This window comes from Cucurbita pepo, chromosome LG19 (genome assembly GCF_002806865.2).
Source record: "Cucurbita pepo subsp. pepo cultivar mu-cu-16 chromosome LG19, ASM280686v2, whole genome shotgun sequence".
Lineage (NCBI taxonomy): Eukaryota > Viridiplantae > Streptophyta > Magnoliopsida > Cucurbitales > Cucurbitaceae > Cucurbita > Cucurbita pepo.
Window position 1 is genome coordinate 6,542,982 of NC_036656.1, and position 17,753 is coordinate 6,560,734.

General features: G+C 37.6%; 4 protein-coding genes across 14 annotated transcripts; 1 reads left to right on the top strand and 3 right to left on the bottom strand.

The window, feature by feature from the left end:
* Positions 1–567: 567 nt before the first annotated feature.
* LOC111782264 (SRSF protein kinase 1-like) lies at positions 568–3,737 on the bottom strand. 2 transcript variants are annotated; one of them, XM_023663103.1, is made up of 5 exons: positions 3,547–3,737; positions 3,142–3,417; positions 1,788–2,573; positions 1,342–1,389; positions 944–1,264 (listed from the first exon to the last, which is right to left on the bottom strand). In XM_023663103.1, the coding sequence occupies exons 2-5, from the start codon at positions 3,319–3,321 to the stop codon at positions 944–946; spliced, it is 1,335 nt and encodes a 444-aa protein (XP_023518871.1). In that variant the 5' UTR covers positions 3,322–3,417; positions 3,547–3,737. The 2 variants fall into 2 exon arrangements, with proteins under 2 accessions (XP_023518872.1, XP_023518871.1); XM_023663104.1 differs by lacking the exon at positions 3,547–3,737 and having other exon boundaries at positions 568–1,264; positions 3,142–3,321.
* A 2,711-nt stretch (positions 3,738–6,448) lies between these two features.
* LOC111781865 (54S ribosomal protein L19, mitochondrial-like) lies at positions 6,449–7,031 on the bottom strand. Its single transcript, XM_023662590.1, has one exon. The coding sequence runs from the start codon at positions 6,997–6,999 to the stop codon at positions 6,532–6,534; it is 468 nt and encodes a 155-aa protein (XP_023518358.1). The 5' UTR covers positions 7,000–7,031; the 3' UTR covers positions 6,449–6,531.
* Positions 7,032–7,921: 890 nt separating this feature from the next.
* LOC111781581 (glutamate receptor 3.6-like) lies at positions 7,922–12,717 on the top strand. Of its 8 annotated transcripts, XM_023662256.1 has the most exons (9): positions 7,923–8,196; positions 8,668–8,747; positions 8,830–8,902; positions 9,083–9,387; positions 9,484–10,835; positions 11,033–11,310; positions 11,404–11,435; positions 11,511–11,917; positions 12,006–12,717. In XM_023662256.1, the coding sequence occupies exons 4-9, from the start codon at positions 9,123–9,125 to the stop codon at positions 12,471–12,473; spliced, it is 2,802 nt and encodes a 933-aa protein (XP_023518024.1). In that variant the 5' UTR covers positions 7,923–8,196; positions 8,668–8,747; positions 8,830–8,902; positions 9,083–9,122; the 3' UTR covers positions 12,474–12,717. The 8 variants fall into 8 exon arrangements, with proteins under 8 accessions (XP_023518029.1, XP_023518024.1, XP_023518026.1 ...); XM_023662261.1 differs by lacking the exon at positions 12,006–12,717 and having other exon boundaries at positions 7,922–8,196; positions 8,668–8,902; positions 11,511–11,521; positions 11,619–11,840; XM_023662258.1 differs by lacking the exon at positions 8,830–8,902.
* LOC111781583 (serine/threonine-protein kinase/endoribonuclease IRE1a-like) lies at positions 12,581–16,801 on the bottom strand. 3 transcript variants are annotated; one of them, XM_023662262.1, is made up of 7 exons: positions 16,206–16,801; positions 15,703–15,934; positions 14,085–15,544; positions 13,739–13,911; positions 13,360–13,606; positions 12,966–13,263; positions 12,581–12,881 (listed from the first exon to the last, which is right to left on the bottom strand). In XM_023662262.1, the coding sequence occupies exons 1-7, from the start codon at positions 16,391–16,393 to the stop codon at positions 12,735–12,737; spliced, it is 2,745 nt and encodes a 914-aa protein (XP_023518030.1). In that variant the 5' UTR covers positions 16,394–16,801; the 3' UTR covers positions 12,581–12,734. The 3 variants fall into 3 exon arrangements, with proteins under 3 accessions (XP_023518030.1, XP_023518031.1, XP_023518032.1); XM_023662263.1 differs by having other exon boundaries at positions 15,703–15,929; positions 16,206–16,293; XM_023662264.1 differs by lacking the exon at positions 16,206–16,801 and having other exon boundaries at positions 15,777–15,867.
* Positions 16,802–17,753: the final 952 nt, after the last annotated feature.

Consider the following 17,753-nt stretch of genomic DNA (forward strand, 5'->3'; position numbering starts at 1 on the left):
ATTATTTATTTTACATCCATTAGAATTATTAAAATAAAATTATTTTATATTTGGTAACTTATTCAGTCAATTCAAGTATAGTTCAATTAATTAAGTAGAGCTTCAAATTAGAAGAAAAATATTTGGCTAAAAAATAAAAACAAATAAATATTTTAACAATATAATTAATTAATGAACTTGTTCAAAGATTAAATATCTCGTAACAAAATGAATTTTATGGGAAAAATCCAAATCATACTTTAGCACCATTTATTTATAACAAAAGCCATTCAAAATTAATAATTTTAAAGATTTATATTTGAAAAAATAATAATAAATAAAATTAGTTGGGTCGATAAAGGTTTCATCTTAAACAATCCGACACGAGAACAATTTTTATGATTTTTCATCTTAACCAATCCAAACCTGAAAACAATTTCTTTTTGAAAACATATGTAAAATGAAAATAGTATTTATACGCTTCAAGAATAGGAGACACAATGAATAATAATCACCCAGGTGAACGGCGGGATCGATAAAGATGCGATATTTGAATACGACAAAAACGACTAGAATGTAACCCATGAATGTGTGTAAAGTGAAAGAAATCATATTGATAGCATGTAGAACATATAAATCAGTGATCTTGAGGATGCTTTAGAGCACAGCCCTCATCCCTTCCACCAACAGTTTCTATATCCATACTCAATGATTCACTCACTTGTGTCAATGTCTTGGAAGAACAATATACTAATTTACATGCTGTATTAGTTGATCAAGAATCAAAAATCATTTTCAAAAATCAAAACAACAAAAAAAATCCACCTGTAACAGGAAGTCAGACAACGACGGTACGACGGGTACGACGGGTACGACGAACGATCGATCAGACCGAGGAAAGAATCTGAAAACGGTATTGTTGCTCTGCAGTCGAATGCCTCGCCCCCGCCTACCCAGCAGTTCTTCACTTACCCACTCTAATCTGGAGGTTGCTCATTCCAACATTCACCTTTTGGACCTCGGATTTATTCTTCACCTCACTTTGAGTTACGTTCCTCGGATTCAGCCATGGATGCTGCAGGCATTGCTGCGCGGTTGGTCGCTTCTCTGGAGCGAAATCAAGAATGGGACTCAGAAACTCAGCAAAACCTTGAGCATCAGCTTCTGGAAGTTTATATTTCTCGACCAGCAGTCGACTAAGAGGCCAGAATTTCAGCCTCCGAATCCTCTTCAGGTCCCCGTGCCTATCGAAGTAGTCTTTCGATCGAGCGCCTCCTATAGCAATCTGGGTGCCAAGCCAAAACATATGAGAAATGGAAAGCAAGAGGCATTGATACACTATAAGAAGCACAGTTTGCTTACTTTTTTAGGCATCTTTCCAAGAAGTTCCATCATTAATGCAAGATGATCCTGAAAGCAGCACAATGAAGAAGCTAAATATGTGACCAACACAGAAACTTGACAACGGAATGAGATATCAATCGAAGTTTTACCTTCCACATTTCCCCTACTTGCATATAGCAATCAACTAAATGAAGCTCAAAATGCTGCTAAAGATAAAGCATTATCAAACAATCCCTTAACTTTCAAACACGCTCGGTATCCTCATCGTCACAGGCATCGCAATATGTGCATATAAACACACGAATATGATCATTTTTACAAGTTAAGAAAAGAATAGGATAGCATTCCGTTCTATTTCGAACCAGCTAATAATGATAAGTTCCAAAACTACCATATCGCTTGCTCGCTCGTATATTCCAACAATAGCATATTACTAAGGAAATGGTGTTAGCAATCATCCTTACCTCGTCCTCGCTATAGTCTTGTCCAACTTTTGGAGTAAGCATCATATCACCTGTGGCGAGTTCGAAAGCGATGCAACCAAACGACCACATGTCAACCGAGTAGGAATATCCAGACTGCAGTATGACTTCAGGAGCTCGATACTGTCTTGTTTGAATCTCTTCCATGAACTGCTTATCTGCCCAACATGCATTACCAAAATCCACAATCTTGCACCTCAGATCGATACCATCTAGTTTTCTGTCTTCAGGCTTCGGGGACGCTCCTCCCAAAGAAACGGTTCGTTCGGAGATCCTCGACACTGCTCTCCTTGCTCTTCTTTTCAATTTCTTCTCAATAAGATTCATGGTTGCTCCACCAATTGTGTTCCCCTCAGGCCTTTCAAGAATAGGGGCCAGTCCAGATCTTACAGGATCTTTGGTAGGATCAATGGTGGAAAACAGAAGAATATTTTCAGGTTTCAGATCAGTGTGGATAATGCCAAGTTCTCTGTGCAAATAGTCCAGAGCAACCAAAATACATCTGCAGATCTCCCTGACTTTATTCAACTCGAGAACTTTATAACGATTATACTTGATCAACCGAAGCAGGCTATCGCCAAGAAACTCAAGAACCATACACAGATGTTGTCCATTCGGCCCCGCGTGCTTAAAATGATCAATCAGTTGCACAATGCACTTGGAGCTCGAGGGATCGCTTCCCGAAATTGCTGAAAGAACTTCAATTTCATGAAGTGCAGCTTCAGCAAATTGGGGAGCACTTTTCTGGATCTTAAGTGATACATATTTCTAAGAAAAGGAAAGGAAAACATTACAAAACCAAAACATATAAACTAGAAACAACATTATATATATAATCTACCAAAGATCAAGATCAAGCTCAATATAACATATATTAAAGCCTGGGATACCACTTTTCATGGATCTAGATACCTATTTCACTTCATTTCAAACTCTGTTAGGCAAGTTTTTAACTAAGATTATAACTATGATTGAAGAAAAAAACGGGAACCATCCATAAATGGGAAATGGGGATATGAATCAAAATAGAAACAGTCCAAAAAGAACCCCACATATCAAACACTTTATTGAATTAATGATGATAGGGAAAGAAATCTAGGTAAATGTGAGCTACATCATAAAGATCTAACGACAAATAGAAATGGGTATCGCCGTCCGGATCCAAATAAACTACAAATGTTCATAAATGATCCAAATAAACTCCTCACAATGCACGAAATCATGAACATTCAAGCAAACCCAATGCGAAGAACGAAAAATTGGGACAATCATGGAAAGACGAAAGATCAAAGCAAAGCGATCGAACATATAATGGGGTTAGGGGGGGAAAACGTACAGAGGTGCGAGTATCATAGGCGAGCCAGACGGTGGAGAATTGACCCCAACCCAGCTTTCTCTGAGCAACATAGCGGCCGCCGGCGAAATGATCGCCGATCCTCACTGCATGGTACCCTCCTTTCCTGTAAGAATCGATTCCCTCATCATCCTCAGACGCCGATGAAGATGAACACGACATGTTGCTAACCCAAAACGTTCAGATCCAATACGATCTTATCTGGGTTTCAAAAGGGTCGATCTGGGAAAGCAAGAATCTCTCTCCTGGGTGGATTTCCTTAATGGGTTGGGATTAAAAAGAAGAAACAAGAAGAGAAATTAAATAGAGAAAAGGGGGGGGAAGTTTCCTTGTAAAACAATCACAAGATTGTAAGGTTAATCAAAGATAATTACAAATTATATATACCAAAATCACTGTGAAGTTCTAAAAATTTGATGGATGATTGAATTGAACGGTGGGGTTTGGCGTTGCTCTGGTTGGCTGGCCTTCCCCCACAACCTCTCTCTCCACTTTTTACTCTCTGTTGAGCTTTTCAGACCTTCCCTCCTCCTGCGGCAGCTGGTGGCGGGTGGCTCTCCTTCTTTTTGCCTTCCATAACTTTTTTTTGCTTTTAATACTTTTCTCAATCCATTTAACTACCATTCCTGTCTTTCATTCAAATTCTCTCTATAATGGGCATGGTTAAGGTGTATTATTAGCCCATCAGTATTAGGTGGTGAGGGGTGTTGATTGATAATTATCACACAACTACTTTGTTGTTTCTCATACTTGTGCCATAATCAATCCTCATGATTAGTCTAATCACGTTTAATATTAATATGGTTGAAGATGTTCGTCCTTAATGTTTCGGTCCTTGTAGTAAGTTGAGTATGTTGTTCCTTTGGAAGAAGAAGCTCATTTTCTTTATCATGAAATTTTTTTCTTAAATTTTTTATTTCATTTACACTTTAAACTTAGATATTATATAGTTGAATCTCGTGCTTCTAATAAATTATGAATCGTATATTTATTACGACATAATAAAGGGTCTAAGTTCATATATTTTACTACATTTATTGGATTCTGTGGCTGCTTCAATTATGATAGTATAGACAAAAGTTTAGGAGAATGTGTAGCAATTACAAGAATAATGGTTTAAATAATTGAAATTATGGCTTACATTTCATTAATGTAGTAGGAAATCATGTGCATTAAAGATTTTGTAATAACTTAAAGTTGTGTTAACTTTTAGGTCAATGTTTTGCTTTCAAGTATTTTACCTCTGCTTGGATCTCAGCGGAAGCATTTTGTCTTTTATTTCTTCTCTCTTTTTTTGTATTTTTATGAGCTATATCGAGAAAGTGCGAGCTTCAGAGCTTCAAAGTTAAACGTTTCTAGATTAGATTAATTCTATGGAATTTTCCTAAAAAATATGCAAGTGGTGACAAAATATGCTAAAAGGATTAGTGCGGGTCTATGGAAACAGTTTTCGCTCTTAAAAACACTTTAAGATAACTGAACATGAACATAAGAGGAAGGGGCCATCGGATATTGAATTTGGACTCCAAATCCTAATCTAAATTCTTAGCATGGGCATTACAATTAATCTATCTAGTTGAGTTACGGGAGGTCGGTGTAATCCGTAGGTAATATAAAATTATCTCAAACAAGGCTAACAACACCTAAGTCGAAAAAGATAAAGACAAATGAATCAAGTTAAATGTTCTAATATTTTCAAAGGTTCATATCCAATTGGGCAAAGCATTGGGTTGAGTAAGATGACTTAAACAGTGGGGGTGGAACTAATCTATCCCATAATGGGGACTTGTGATGAATCCATTTTGGTTTTTTCTTGTGCCTAATTTCTCATGACCTGATCATATCCTCAGAGATTACTGGTGCCATTTAGAAAAAAGGTAGAAAACCGACAATCTTGAAGCAATAATACACAATCAATCACACACATTTCAACAACTCACATCAAAGGGAAGATAAGAATGAACTTGCTACAACAATCAAACAGGAAACTGCACATTAAAATTCTTGTATTACTCCACAGGATGAGCAGGGAAGAAAAGGAACCATGATACCAACCAATAGTTTATCATTCTTTATTTCATAAGATTCAGAAACTTTCACGTCCCACATTGGTTGAAGAGAGGAACGAAACAAGGTGTAGAAGCCTCTCTCTAATTGACACGTTTTAAAACCTTGAGAGAAAATTCAAAAGGGAAATCTCAAAAATGACATTATCGGCTAGTGGTGAACTTGCACTGTTACAGCCTAGAAGGCTATCATCGTTGTGGATGAGAGCAAGGGATAGGTTGGAGAATGGTGAAACATGTTACATTAGCATAAGCCAAAATAGCAAACCCAAGTCCCCTATTCAAAATGCTACACCAAACTTTTGATGACCCATGGTGTCTAATCATAAATGAGGGCCAAATGAACAAGTCAGAGTTGTTACCACCTGACCAAGCAAAGAATACAATACCAATTTAATGGTGTAGGGCAAGTCATGAAGCACGGCCATAACACCTAAAAATGACAAATCCAGGTGAACTGGAGTGAGGGTAGAAAATCAATGCATTGTTCTTGTAGAGTTGGTATCCAAAGACACAGTAAGCCATAAGTTTACATCAGAATTCAATGCATAATGATCACCTACTAACTTAAGATTACTTGCAAGTTGGCCTAGACACTCATAGAAATTGGAGAGAAAAATTACACCATTTTCCGTTTTTCTTTCCAATATTCCAACCATTCAGCCTAACCCACAATAATACAGTGAGATCCTATGTCGATGGGAGAGGGAAATGAAACATTTCTTATAAGGATGTGGAAACCTCTCCCTAATGGATGCGTTTTAAAACTTTGAGAAGAAACCCGACAAGAAAAGCTTAAAGAAAACAATATATGCTAGCAATTTGCCTCATAAAGGTCAACTAATCAGTTGCAGATGAACGACAACGAAGCATAGCTTCACAAAGACAAACAAATTCAGTATTTTACACCAGTGATATCAAATTGGGAGAAGTTAATAACTGGCTAATGCAAGCAAAGGCAACACATTCAGTGATCAAAATGAAATCAGTTCACGTCTTACAAATTAGCTATAGTCCCATAACAAAATTGCATCTCTCGTGATCAAAATTAACTTTTCTTCCAAGAGAGATGGCTACATTTAGCTATTGTCCAAGCCCCCCTTTCCTTGAAATTCACAAGTAGCTCGATGGAATTAATTCAACTTCTATCAGAAACTAAATATATCAGCAGAATAGATTGCGGACTTAGCATACAAAGTAACATTCAATCACAGTAAGAAGAATGAGGTCACTGAAAAAAATTCTCAATTTGAAGCGATATACTGAAGAAGAAAGGGAGAAAACCCCCAAAAATTTAGGTATTGCATTAATCCAATTCCTTAACAACCTTAATTCCCATGTTATTGGCAGTGCCGATAATGGACTTACAAATGGACTCTAATGGCATGTACTGGCAATAAGGATCGGACTGCTTGACTTTCGCGATCTCGTAAATGTGCTTGAGGGAGAGCGTGGAGGCGACCACATGGCCTGGGCGGCCGCTCCCAGACTCGATCCCGGCGGATTTCTTCAGGTACCAAGTGACCGACGGCGACTTGACGGTGAACTTGAAGGTGTTGTCCTTAAAAGCCGTGATGGTGACGGCCATGGGTGTGTCCGCCTTGTACTTCTGAGTTCGGGCATTGAAATCCTTGCAGAAGGCCATCAGATTCAGCCGGTACTGACCAAGCGCCGGGCCCACCGCTGGCGCTGGCCGAGCTCCGCCGGCAGGGACAGTGAGCCTGATGGCGGCGGCGACGGGTCGCCTAGTTAGGATCTCTTTCAAAGTGGCCATGGCTGTTCGTGGGAACCTTTCTTTTCCACGTGGAGTCTGTTCATGAAATGGGACCAGCCGCCAGATGGATTAAATTTTACTGAAAAAGAAGGGTCGATAAAAGTGATAAATGGGCTGAAATTGTAGGCCCACGGCCCACGGCCCACTATCAATTTTACTTTTATTTTTGTGCTATAATTTAAAATATTAAAATTTAGATTTTTTTTTTAATTTTTCAGAGTATAATACTAAGAAATAAATTTTTAATAAAAATAAATATCTTATAATTCTATATATTAATACTACTCGAATTTTAGATTTTTTTCTTCTAATATAATTAAATTAAATTTACAAAAACTATGTAAATTTCATTATACATTATAATTAAATGTCAAAAATATAATGAAAATTAAAAAATCACACTTTTATTATAATTTTAGAAAATTAAATTATCTAAATATATTAAAACCCAGATCTACACCCGACACGGATTTAAGAAACTTAGGCTATCAAACTCTATTAAATATATCCAAACTCGAGTCTGCCACTTTACAAACACCATCTACAAAATTTCTTATAGTCTGAACCGACAGTTCTATGTCTTATAGATCATTAAACATTTAATAATTATCCTTGATGTTTTATGTCATTGAAGTAATATAATTTAGAACACAAAGTTCAAAGTTTTGAACTTTTTGGTCACTTTTTATATTTCAAGATCTATTTAATGTTTTTAACTTTTAAGGAATATTTGTAAGTTGATTCCATACGAGGGTGCACGAATTTCCATGAACAGCATTTGGCGTACATAAGTCATTACGCATAGAAATATGATTCGTTCTCAGGAAAAGGACGAAGAAATTCAATTTCCATTTCAAAATTTCTTAGCTTCTGTTTTTGATATGAAAAACGTGATATAAATGACGATATTCCAATCCAAACAAGAAAAAAACAAAACCCAGTAGAAAATTTGCCCCTCCAAACGATTCACCTTCACCACTAAAAGACTCCACTACGATGAAATTCGATTCAAGGGTCTTAAAATGGTTATGGGTATCGATTGTAATGGAGGGTCGAGTGTGAATGTGCGTACTGCGCAACATGACAGTGCCAATATTTGTTTATGGCTGAAAAGGGAAGCGCGCAGAGCTGTGAGAGCTATTTTTGGGGCGCCCCATAGTCGGCGGTGATTGATTCTCCAGCAGCTAAGGGATTAAGGTAAGGCTTAGCGCGCTTGGTCTTTTCAATCATTTAATGCTTTCATCGAACGGTTCTGTGCCCGTTTTGGAGGGCATCCGTATTCACATGAGAAGACTCTCCACCAGTTAGAGTCGATGAAGATGGCCCCTCATTTTGCCAACGAGCTAACATTCTCTTGGCTTGTTCTTGTCGAAGAGGCTTCTGTTTATTAAGTATATCTTCACTAGGATGAGGTTATTGAATCTTTTAGTGGGTTCTGTGAATTCAATACTCGTTGGTTTGCACCTTATCTGAACTGTATGAATCTTGATTGTCCAATCTGGAATGCCCCCGTTGATGCTTTTGGGTATTTGTTCTCTGATTCTTCTTCCTTTGCCACAACTTTGTGGATTATTGCTAGCTGATGTTGTTTATGGTTTGATACTGCTTTTTGTTCCTCGATTTACCGTATTTGGATCATTTGTTCATGCAATTCTGTACTTGGTTCAGATTTTCAGGCGCCGTTGCTCAATCTTGAAGCACTTGGATCTGATACCTTTGTGGATTATTGCTAGCTGATGTTGTTTTTGGTTTGATACTGCTTTTTGTTCCTTGATTTTCTGTATTTGGATCATTTGTTCATGCAATTCTGTACTTGCTACACATTTTCAGGCGCCTTTACTCAATCTTGAAGCACTTAGATCTGATACCTCTGTGGATTTATCGCTAGCTGATGTTGTTCTTGGTTTGATACTGCTTTTTGTTCCTTGACTTACTGTATTTGAATCATCTGTTCATGCAATTCTGTACTTGCTACACATTTTCAGGCGCCTTTACTCAATCTTGAAGCACTTAGATCTTTGAGTGTGCAGTTTTTTTAAATTCATTATGTTTTTTTTTTCTCTGTTCCTCGCATCTATGACAGATTGGATAGCATTTGAGGAATAGTTATTATCCAGTTCAGAATGAGGATTATATGCATTCTAGTATTGATGCTTCTCTCCAGTGGGAGTTCCTCAATTGGAGATAGCAGAAATGTATCCACGAGGCCTGATGTTGTCAACATTGGGGCTTTATTCTCTTTCCATTCTATGATAGGAAAAGTTGGAAAAATCGCGGTAGAAGCTGCCATCGAGGACGTGAATTCAGATCCATCCGTTCTTGGGGGGACGAAGCTGAATCTCACTTTACATGATACCAATTACAGTGGATTTTTGGGCATCGTTGAGTGTATGTGTCGAACTTGTTGCATATAATCTGATAACTGATATCTGTTCTTGATTGTTTTATCTTGAATGAAAATGGTTCCTAATTCTTTTTCTGCAGCCTTGCGTTTTATGGAGACGAAGACCGTGGCCATAATTGGCCCCCAAAACTCTGTAACTGCTCATGTGATATCTCATATTGCAAATGAGCTCCAAGTTCCTCTGTTGTCGTTTTCGGCGACAGATCCTACACTGTCATCACTTCAGTTTCCTTTCTTTATCAGAACGTCACAGAACGATCGGTATCAGATGGCTGCAGTAGCTGCAATAGTAGACTACTTTGAATGGAGAGAAGTGGTTGCCATCTTTGTTGATGATGACCATGGTAGAAATGGTATTGCTGCATTGGGGGATCAACTTAACGAGAAACGATGTAAGATCTCAGTCAAAGTACCATTGAAGCCTGATGCGAGTCGAGACGAGGTCACTAATGCACTTGTTAAGGTGACTTTAACCACGTCTCGAATACTTGTTGTTCACACTTATGAGTCCACAGGTATGGTGGTGCTCAATGTAGCTCAACATCTTGGATTGACTGGACCTGGCTATGTATGGATAGCCACAAACTGGCTTTCTTTGCTACTCGACACGAATTCTACTCGTCCTCCTGGTTCTATGGAAAGTATTCAAGGACTTATTGCTTTGCGTCTTTATACTCCAAATTCTGCACTCAAAAGGAAATTTGTTTCTAGGTGGACGAATTTGACTAATGGAAAGTCGTCGAGCGGCCAACTCGGATTGAGTACTTACGGATTATATGCGTATGATACTGTATGGATGCTTGCTCATGCAATCAACTCATTTCTTAATGAAGGTGGAAATCTTTCATTTTCAAATCTTTCCAAGTTAACTTGGGCTGATGTTGGAGCTTTGAATTTGAATGCCATGAGCGTCTTCAATGGTGGGAGGGCACTACTACAGAATATTTTAGACGTAAATTTCACTGGAATAACAGGTCCAGTTGAGTTCACTCCAGACCGGGACTTGATTCGCCCTGCGTTCGAAGTGATCAATATTATCGGCTCAGGGGAAAGGCGAATTGGTTACTGGTCTAACTATTCTGGCTTATCCATTGTGCCTCCTGAAACCCTTTACTCAAAACCACCTAATGGATCCAGTTTAAATCAAAAGCTATATGATGTGGTATGGCCAGGACAAGCAGCAACGAAGCCTCGTGGGTGGGCGTTTCCGAACGGTGGAGGGCATTTGAGAATCGGTGTCCCAAGACGAGTCAGTTACCAAGAATTTGTCTCACAAGTAGAAGGAACTGACATGTTCAGTGGCTACTGCATTGATGTCTTCACTGCAGCAATTAACTTGTTGCCTTATACGGTCCCTTACAAGTTAATTGCTTATGGGGATGGTGTTACTAATCCAAGAACAACCGAGCTTGTTCGTCAAATCACGACCGGGGTAAGCATTATAATGAAAGGTTACTTACTATGATAAAACTTCATCTTTTAACTCTGGTTGGAGAGGAGAACGAGGCATTCCTTATAAGGATGCGGAAACCTCTCCCTAGTAGACATGTTGACGGCGATACGTGACGGGTCAAAACGGATAATATCTACTTGGGCTGTTACAAACTTAGAATGTTTTCTTCCTTATAGGTCTTCGATGCAGCGATAGGCGACATTGCAATTATCACGAACCGAACCCGGATGGCGGATTTTACACAACCATACATCGAGTCCGGCTTAGTAGTCATTGCCCCAGTCAAGAAGTTGAACTCTAATGCTTGGGCCTTTTTACGGCCGTTCACTGCAAAGATGTGGTGTATTACTGCTGTTTCTTTTCTTGTAGTAGGCGTAGTTGTTTGGATTTTGGAGCATAGGATTAATGATGATTTTCGTGGCCCTCCGAAGAGACAAGTTATTACTATTCTGTGGTGAGTTCATGTGGGATTCTTATTTCAAGACACTCCTTATCAAAGCTTTCAAACTTATTTCTTCCTTTTGTCTCTGTTCTTTATCTGATGCAGGTTCAGCTTCTCAACTATGTTCTTTTCTCATCGTAAGTGAACGTATGTGAGCTAACTCGAAATGAATTTGATGGAAGCTGATTCAATATTTCACGTCTTTTGTGTAGGGGAAAACACGGTCAGTACCCTCGGTCGCCTCGTGCTGCTCATATGGTTATTTGTTGTTCTTATTATAAACTCGAGCTACACTGCAAGCTTGACCTCTATCCTTACAGTTCAACAACTCTCTTCTTCTGTCAAAGGCATTGAAACTTTGGTTTCAAACAATGACCCAATTGGGTACCAGCAGGGTTCGTTTACTCGAAACTACTTGATTGAGGAACTTGGCATTCACGAATCGAGACTCGTTCCACTAATCTCAATAGAACATTATGTTAAAGCCTTGAATGATGGTCCACAGAAGAATGGTGTTGCTGCTATTGTCGACGAGCGATCGTATGCCGAGCTCTTCCTTTCAACTCATTGCGAATTCAGTATTGTTGGCCAAGAGTTCACCAAAAATGGGTGGGGATTTGTAAGTACTTCAATCATGTTTCTTTGTTTGCTTGTTTGTCTATCTGTCTATTTGGTTGTCATCTGATGATGGTACTTTATACCAACAGGCTTTCCAGCGCGACTCTCCTTTAGCAGTTGACATGTCGACTGCTATTCTACAACTGTCCGAAAATGGGGATCTTCAAAGAATCCATGATAAATGGTTAATGAAAAGTGCTTGCACATCACAAGTCTCCAAATTTGAGGTGGATCGACTTCAGCTCGATAGCTTTTGGGGACTTTTTCTAATATGTGGATTAGCCTGCTTGCTCGCTCTAGCGATATATGTCTTTCAAATGTTGCGCCAATACAGCAAGCATTACTCAGAAGAACTTGAATCTTCTGAGCAAACCTCTCGATCTCGATCTAAAAGCCTGCATAGATTTCTTTCTTTTGCAGATGAAAAGGAAGATGTCTTTAGGAGTCGATCCAAGCGACGACAGATGCAGGAGGCTTCAGTTAGAAACATGAATGGAGATAATTCAGCAGGCAGTTCAAGAAAATATGACAATTGTGATGCTGATGGTACGTATTGATGCATATGATCGGTACGGGTTAGAAACAGGCATCATGGTTGCATGTTGTTAGTGCTTAGTCGATTTTCTTTAGCAACAGTATCATCAAGTATCGAGAGAGGATGAAATTTAAGAGCCAAAATTGTTCTTTGTATTGTAACACTTTACAGTAATTCAGATCTATTTCAGCAATATTTACAGATGTATACATGTATATTAGTACTCTAACCATGCTTCCATAATAATTTTAGCATTTTTTTCAAGACATTCATATCTAAGAATCTAGTCTACAGGGCTTTTAAAGTACTTCTGAAAGCATTCTTCTTGCCTACAGTATTGGCTTATAACTTTGTAAACTTCAATCAAGAGTCTTGGAAACCTACTAGCAAAGTAACCATCGAATCCCTCTGGAACAGATCCTATGAGCTCCTGAAATGACAACAAAAACACAAAACGATGGTTTGTCACCGATTTTGGCATGAACGATCAAAGAATGAAAAAAAGGAAGGAAACCTGAATTTCTTTAGGCAGTTCTCTGTAATGATTCAATTTATTGCGCATAACTCGCAGCAAATCTCGAACGCTATCATACTTGTAACGCCGATACCAACCGATGCTAGCAATGAAAGCTGGTTCCATCTTTTCATCCCATTTAGTGCCTATAGCTAACTGGGCAGTATTCTCTAATGCTTTCATGAGATTAGTCTCTCTGTCTTCCAGCTCTATTCTATCACTAGTATCATGAAGAAAAGAAAGTCGCATCTCCGAACTCCAGAAAAAAGGATGGTGCAACACCTCTGATGCTTTTGGTCTGGTATATTATCAAGAGAGATGAAGTAGATATGCTTTTACTCTACATAAATGATATCTAAGGATTTTTTAGTGTTCATGAACAAAGATTTCTTACCTCAAACAAGGGTTAGGATTTAACAATTGAGAAATAAGATCTAGAGCTTCTGGGATGCTTTCCACCAAGAACAAATTCATTTGATTCTTCACGATATTGATATCACGCTCGAGACGATCACCAAATGGATGTCTACCACCTGTGATGCAGAAAAAGAGAACACAACCTAAACTAAACAAATCGACTGCACGGGTTTGTCGCCCCTGAAGAAGCTGTTCGGGGGCTTGCCAACCAGAACTCCCACAACCTGCGATAGGATTTTTGTCTCAAGTTAACCCATCATTTCTAGAGACTTAAAAAGCCTCATTATCAACCAGGAATGCATGTAGAATATAACATGAGTATTGAAGGGAGACGAAAGCTAGTGAAGAATACTTGCCAGTGGCACGATGTCCCAAGGATGACATATCAGCTGAAAGATGCTTGCTGATTCCCATATCAGAGAGCTTTGCACATATAGATTTTTTCTTAATTATCAACACATTTTGTGGCTTCAAGTCCCGATGAATTATCCCCAACTCGTGCAAATGCACAAGCCCAGCTACCATATCCCTGCATTTGACAACTATCAAAACCAAACCTACTTCATGTTCCAAGAACCATATATTATTGTATACAAGTTAGTGGGAAAACACTATATTTGCCGCATGAGAACTAACAAAACTAACAAAATTAATCCATATAACTAAAGATCATTATTGTGTTGGATAATAAATATAGAGAACCTCATGAGTTTTAGAACAACTGTAGATGGATGGCCATTTTCTTTCCACAATTTCAAGTCTGGTATAACCTCTTTGACTGAATCAATCATGGGTACAGTATCTTGATCCAAGCCAAGCATAGAGTTCAAGGACTGATCAGAACAAATCTGAATTAAATCATCGAGGCTGCAAGTGCACCGTTCCAATGAAATATAGACAAAATCTTGATCACTCTCCGTGCCATACCATCGAATGATATTTTGGTGAAAATCAGAAGCCATTAAGTTTTGAACTTCCTTAGAGGCAACATCATGGTGAGCCTTGACAAGGCGCTTCACAGCAACTACTCGGCCTTCATAGATTCCCTCAAGAATAACGGTGCCATTACTACCCTTGGCTATCTCTTTGTTGGTTACAATTAGTTTACCAATCCGACGTCCACCAATAAGATTATTGTCCTGAAACCAGTTCTCCTCACTTTGCATAAGCGAATTTTCGATTTCTGATGAAATAGATGCATCCATTTTCTCAGAATTTCCACTTCTTTTCGATTTTCGAGGTTTGTTTTTCTTCGAAGAGATAATTCTTGCATTAGAAGTACTAGACGACTTCTCATTGAAGAAACGCTGTTTTACCTTTACAGCCAATGTCCTGCCATACTTCATCAATCCTACTAGCATGGTTATTAAAACTACAAAAAACAATCCAATAGGTCCAGCAAGAGTCTCCATTTTATTACACCCCTTAAAGATACTTGATTCATTAACCTTCATCAAAGGCATTGGGACTACTGCTTCGCTACTTGAATTGGGTGGCAAAGAAGAGATAGTGTTTGATACAGGCTCAGGAAGCATCAATCTTTCAGGATGAATGTTTAAATGTTTATCAATCTTTAACTGGGAAGGAAGGATCGAACCTGAAGCAGACACCAAAGACATATTATCAACATTATGAGCCTTCGATAATCTTTTATACCCCGACTTTCCTGATAAAACATGGCGTTCACGAAAGACAAGTACTTTTGATTGGCAAGACAATGGCACAGCATAATCAACTTCATAACTACTATTATTTTGAAGATTCCAAGGAATGCCCTCAATTGGATTCTCAACCTCTGGACAGAGTAAGGTAGCTCCAATTTCAGCAACACTCAAACTCCAGGAAACTTCTTTAGAACCCGAAAAGGACGATTTCAGAGAATAATCTGTTCTTGTGATGTACAATCGTGGCTCAACAGGGGGGTTCATCACGCCAGGTTGTATCAAATCCTTATCGTCTAGATTATTCCTCGCTTTATAACTACCAAGATCTTCATTGCTTAGTTCAGATGACAAGAGATCAGGTATGTGACTACGAATAAGCTCTCCAGTCACATGATCAACCTCAAAAACTGTGGTTTTCGTAGAACCAGTCATCACCGTACCATCCTCGAATATATATGGTGTACTTCTAACAACCTCATCAATCGTTTTAGGTAGTTTCTGAAATGTCAAGGAATCCCAAGAGGAAAATATATATTCATATCAAAAATGAAAAAAAGGAAAAACCATCAAAACAGTGATTGCAGAATCAATACTGAAAACAAATTTCGAAAGAAAACATAAACACATGATGGTGTTATTCATTCACTAAATTTTACCGTTTCACCATACTCTGTGTGCATGTAGAGCTCCCAGTCATCCCCACAATAAAAAAAGAAGGATCTGCTCAAACCTGAAGCATTTTCTTGATTGTGCTCATGATGAACATGAGCTTGATGTGACGAATAGATTGGCGGTCCAGAACTAAAGGACCAAATTATCTTCATAGAGTTACTGTCCACCAAATGAATTGCCCCATCCAAAGCAGCTATAAGAGCAGTACTACCTTTCCTACGATAGTATATATTGACAGTACCACTCATTACATTGATTTACAAAATACAAAACTAATAGCAGAAGAACGGTATTGATTTGGATTAGTTCTTACGAATTTGAAAGACTATTTTTATTGATATTGATAGTGAAAAGATTAATTTGTCCAAAGAGCAAGGAGATGAGTTGAGGTTACAAGAAATGTCCTCAATCAAGGTTGATCAAAAAGATTAAAGAATCTTCGTTGCATATTAATAAGGAAACGAGGAGAAATGAATTAAAGACTCACGTTGGAACGGACAAGAGGGATCTGCCGCCAATTCGAGCTACGGCTTCGGAATCATCCAAACCCCCATACCGGCTCAATCCAGAGAATCCTGAATTCTCAGAATTCCTCGACGCGCCAAGATAGCTCCAAAATCGTAACAGTATCAATAGAAGCATCCATAAATAGCGAAAGGAAGAACAGCACTTCATTCGAGAGCCAGTAGAAATGCCTCGACGAAAATTGAAACAAATAGGAGATGATTTATAGCGAGATCTTCAAATAGAGAAGAAATCTTGGAAGAACGTGAAGGAACAGGCAGCAATTGAGAGATTCGAAGCTTCTTCAACTGTATACAATCTTGGAATCTCCAATCTTCAGCATTTCCCCTAAACCCAAACCCAAACCCTTCTCCGATTTCTCTTCCTTCTTCGTCTGAAATTAACACAAACATTTTAATCGAGTAAACTTCTCAAAATTCTTAGATTTCAACAAAATATATATGATTCCGTGATGAAATTTGTATCTTCGAACAGAACAACACACAATTTAGAAGTTAGAAATTTATTGAAAAAAATTAAAGTTTATTGGACAAAGAATTGAAAGATTATAGACAATTTTTAAAGATACAAATCTAAATTAAGTGACTAATTTATAAATTAATTGTTCTATCCTATTTATTAAACCAATATTTGAAAGAGAAATAATTAATTTTTTTTTATCTCTTATTCAAAAATATATACTCGTGGTAAATAAAAATAATTTAAATGGCTGGCAACGTGATAAAAAATTGAAAATAAAATAAATAAAAGAATAATTTTTTTTAATAATTAAATAAAAGCGAATAAGAAACATTGTGCGCTTTGGGCAACCTTGTAATTTAGTATTCTGACACGTGCCGGTTGTCGATTTTGTCGGAAGCTGGAAATATCAAAGAGAAGTAATTAAGTTCTCACGTGTGAAATAACAAATCAATTAGTCCATAATCCTCTACTTAACTCACAATTTGGAGTTTAATCTTTTAAAATTTATTAATAAAAATTTGATATAATTATCAAATTATTATTTTATTAATATATTTAAATTGATATAATTACTCCTTGAACATGTTTTGACATGTTTGTTTTTTATAACATGGGGGTTAGTTATTAATTAATATAATAATGCATAATTATTTCAAGTTGTAATATATATATATATAATTCTCGTGTTATTTGGCTATTTTCTCGCGGTTAATTCGAATTTTTTTCTAGTAAGTTTTTTTTAAAATAATATTTATTCGATAAAAATAAAGTCAACGTGTTTTTTTAGTGGCGAGAGAGGAAAGTAGGCAAGATGTGGAGTATTAAACATTCTCAACGACTTCGAATTTTGAAGTCAACTTGTTGACTTTTATTATCGATGAGTTGACTTTTTTTTACCAAATTCAATTCATATCGGGACATTGTTATTATAAGACGAGTCAAGCTAGATTATTTCATACTAATAATAAAATCTATCAAAGGCGACTCTGTTATTGGAATAGCTTCGTGCACCTGTTACAATTTTAGTTGTCCAATAATTAGTTTGGTC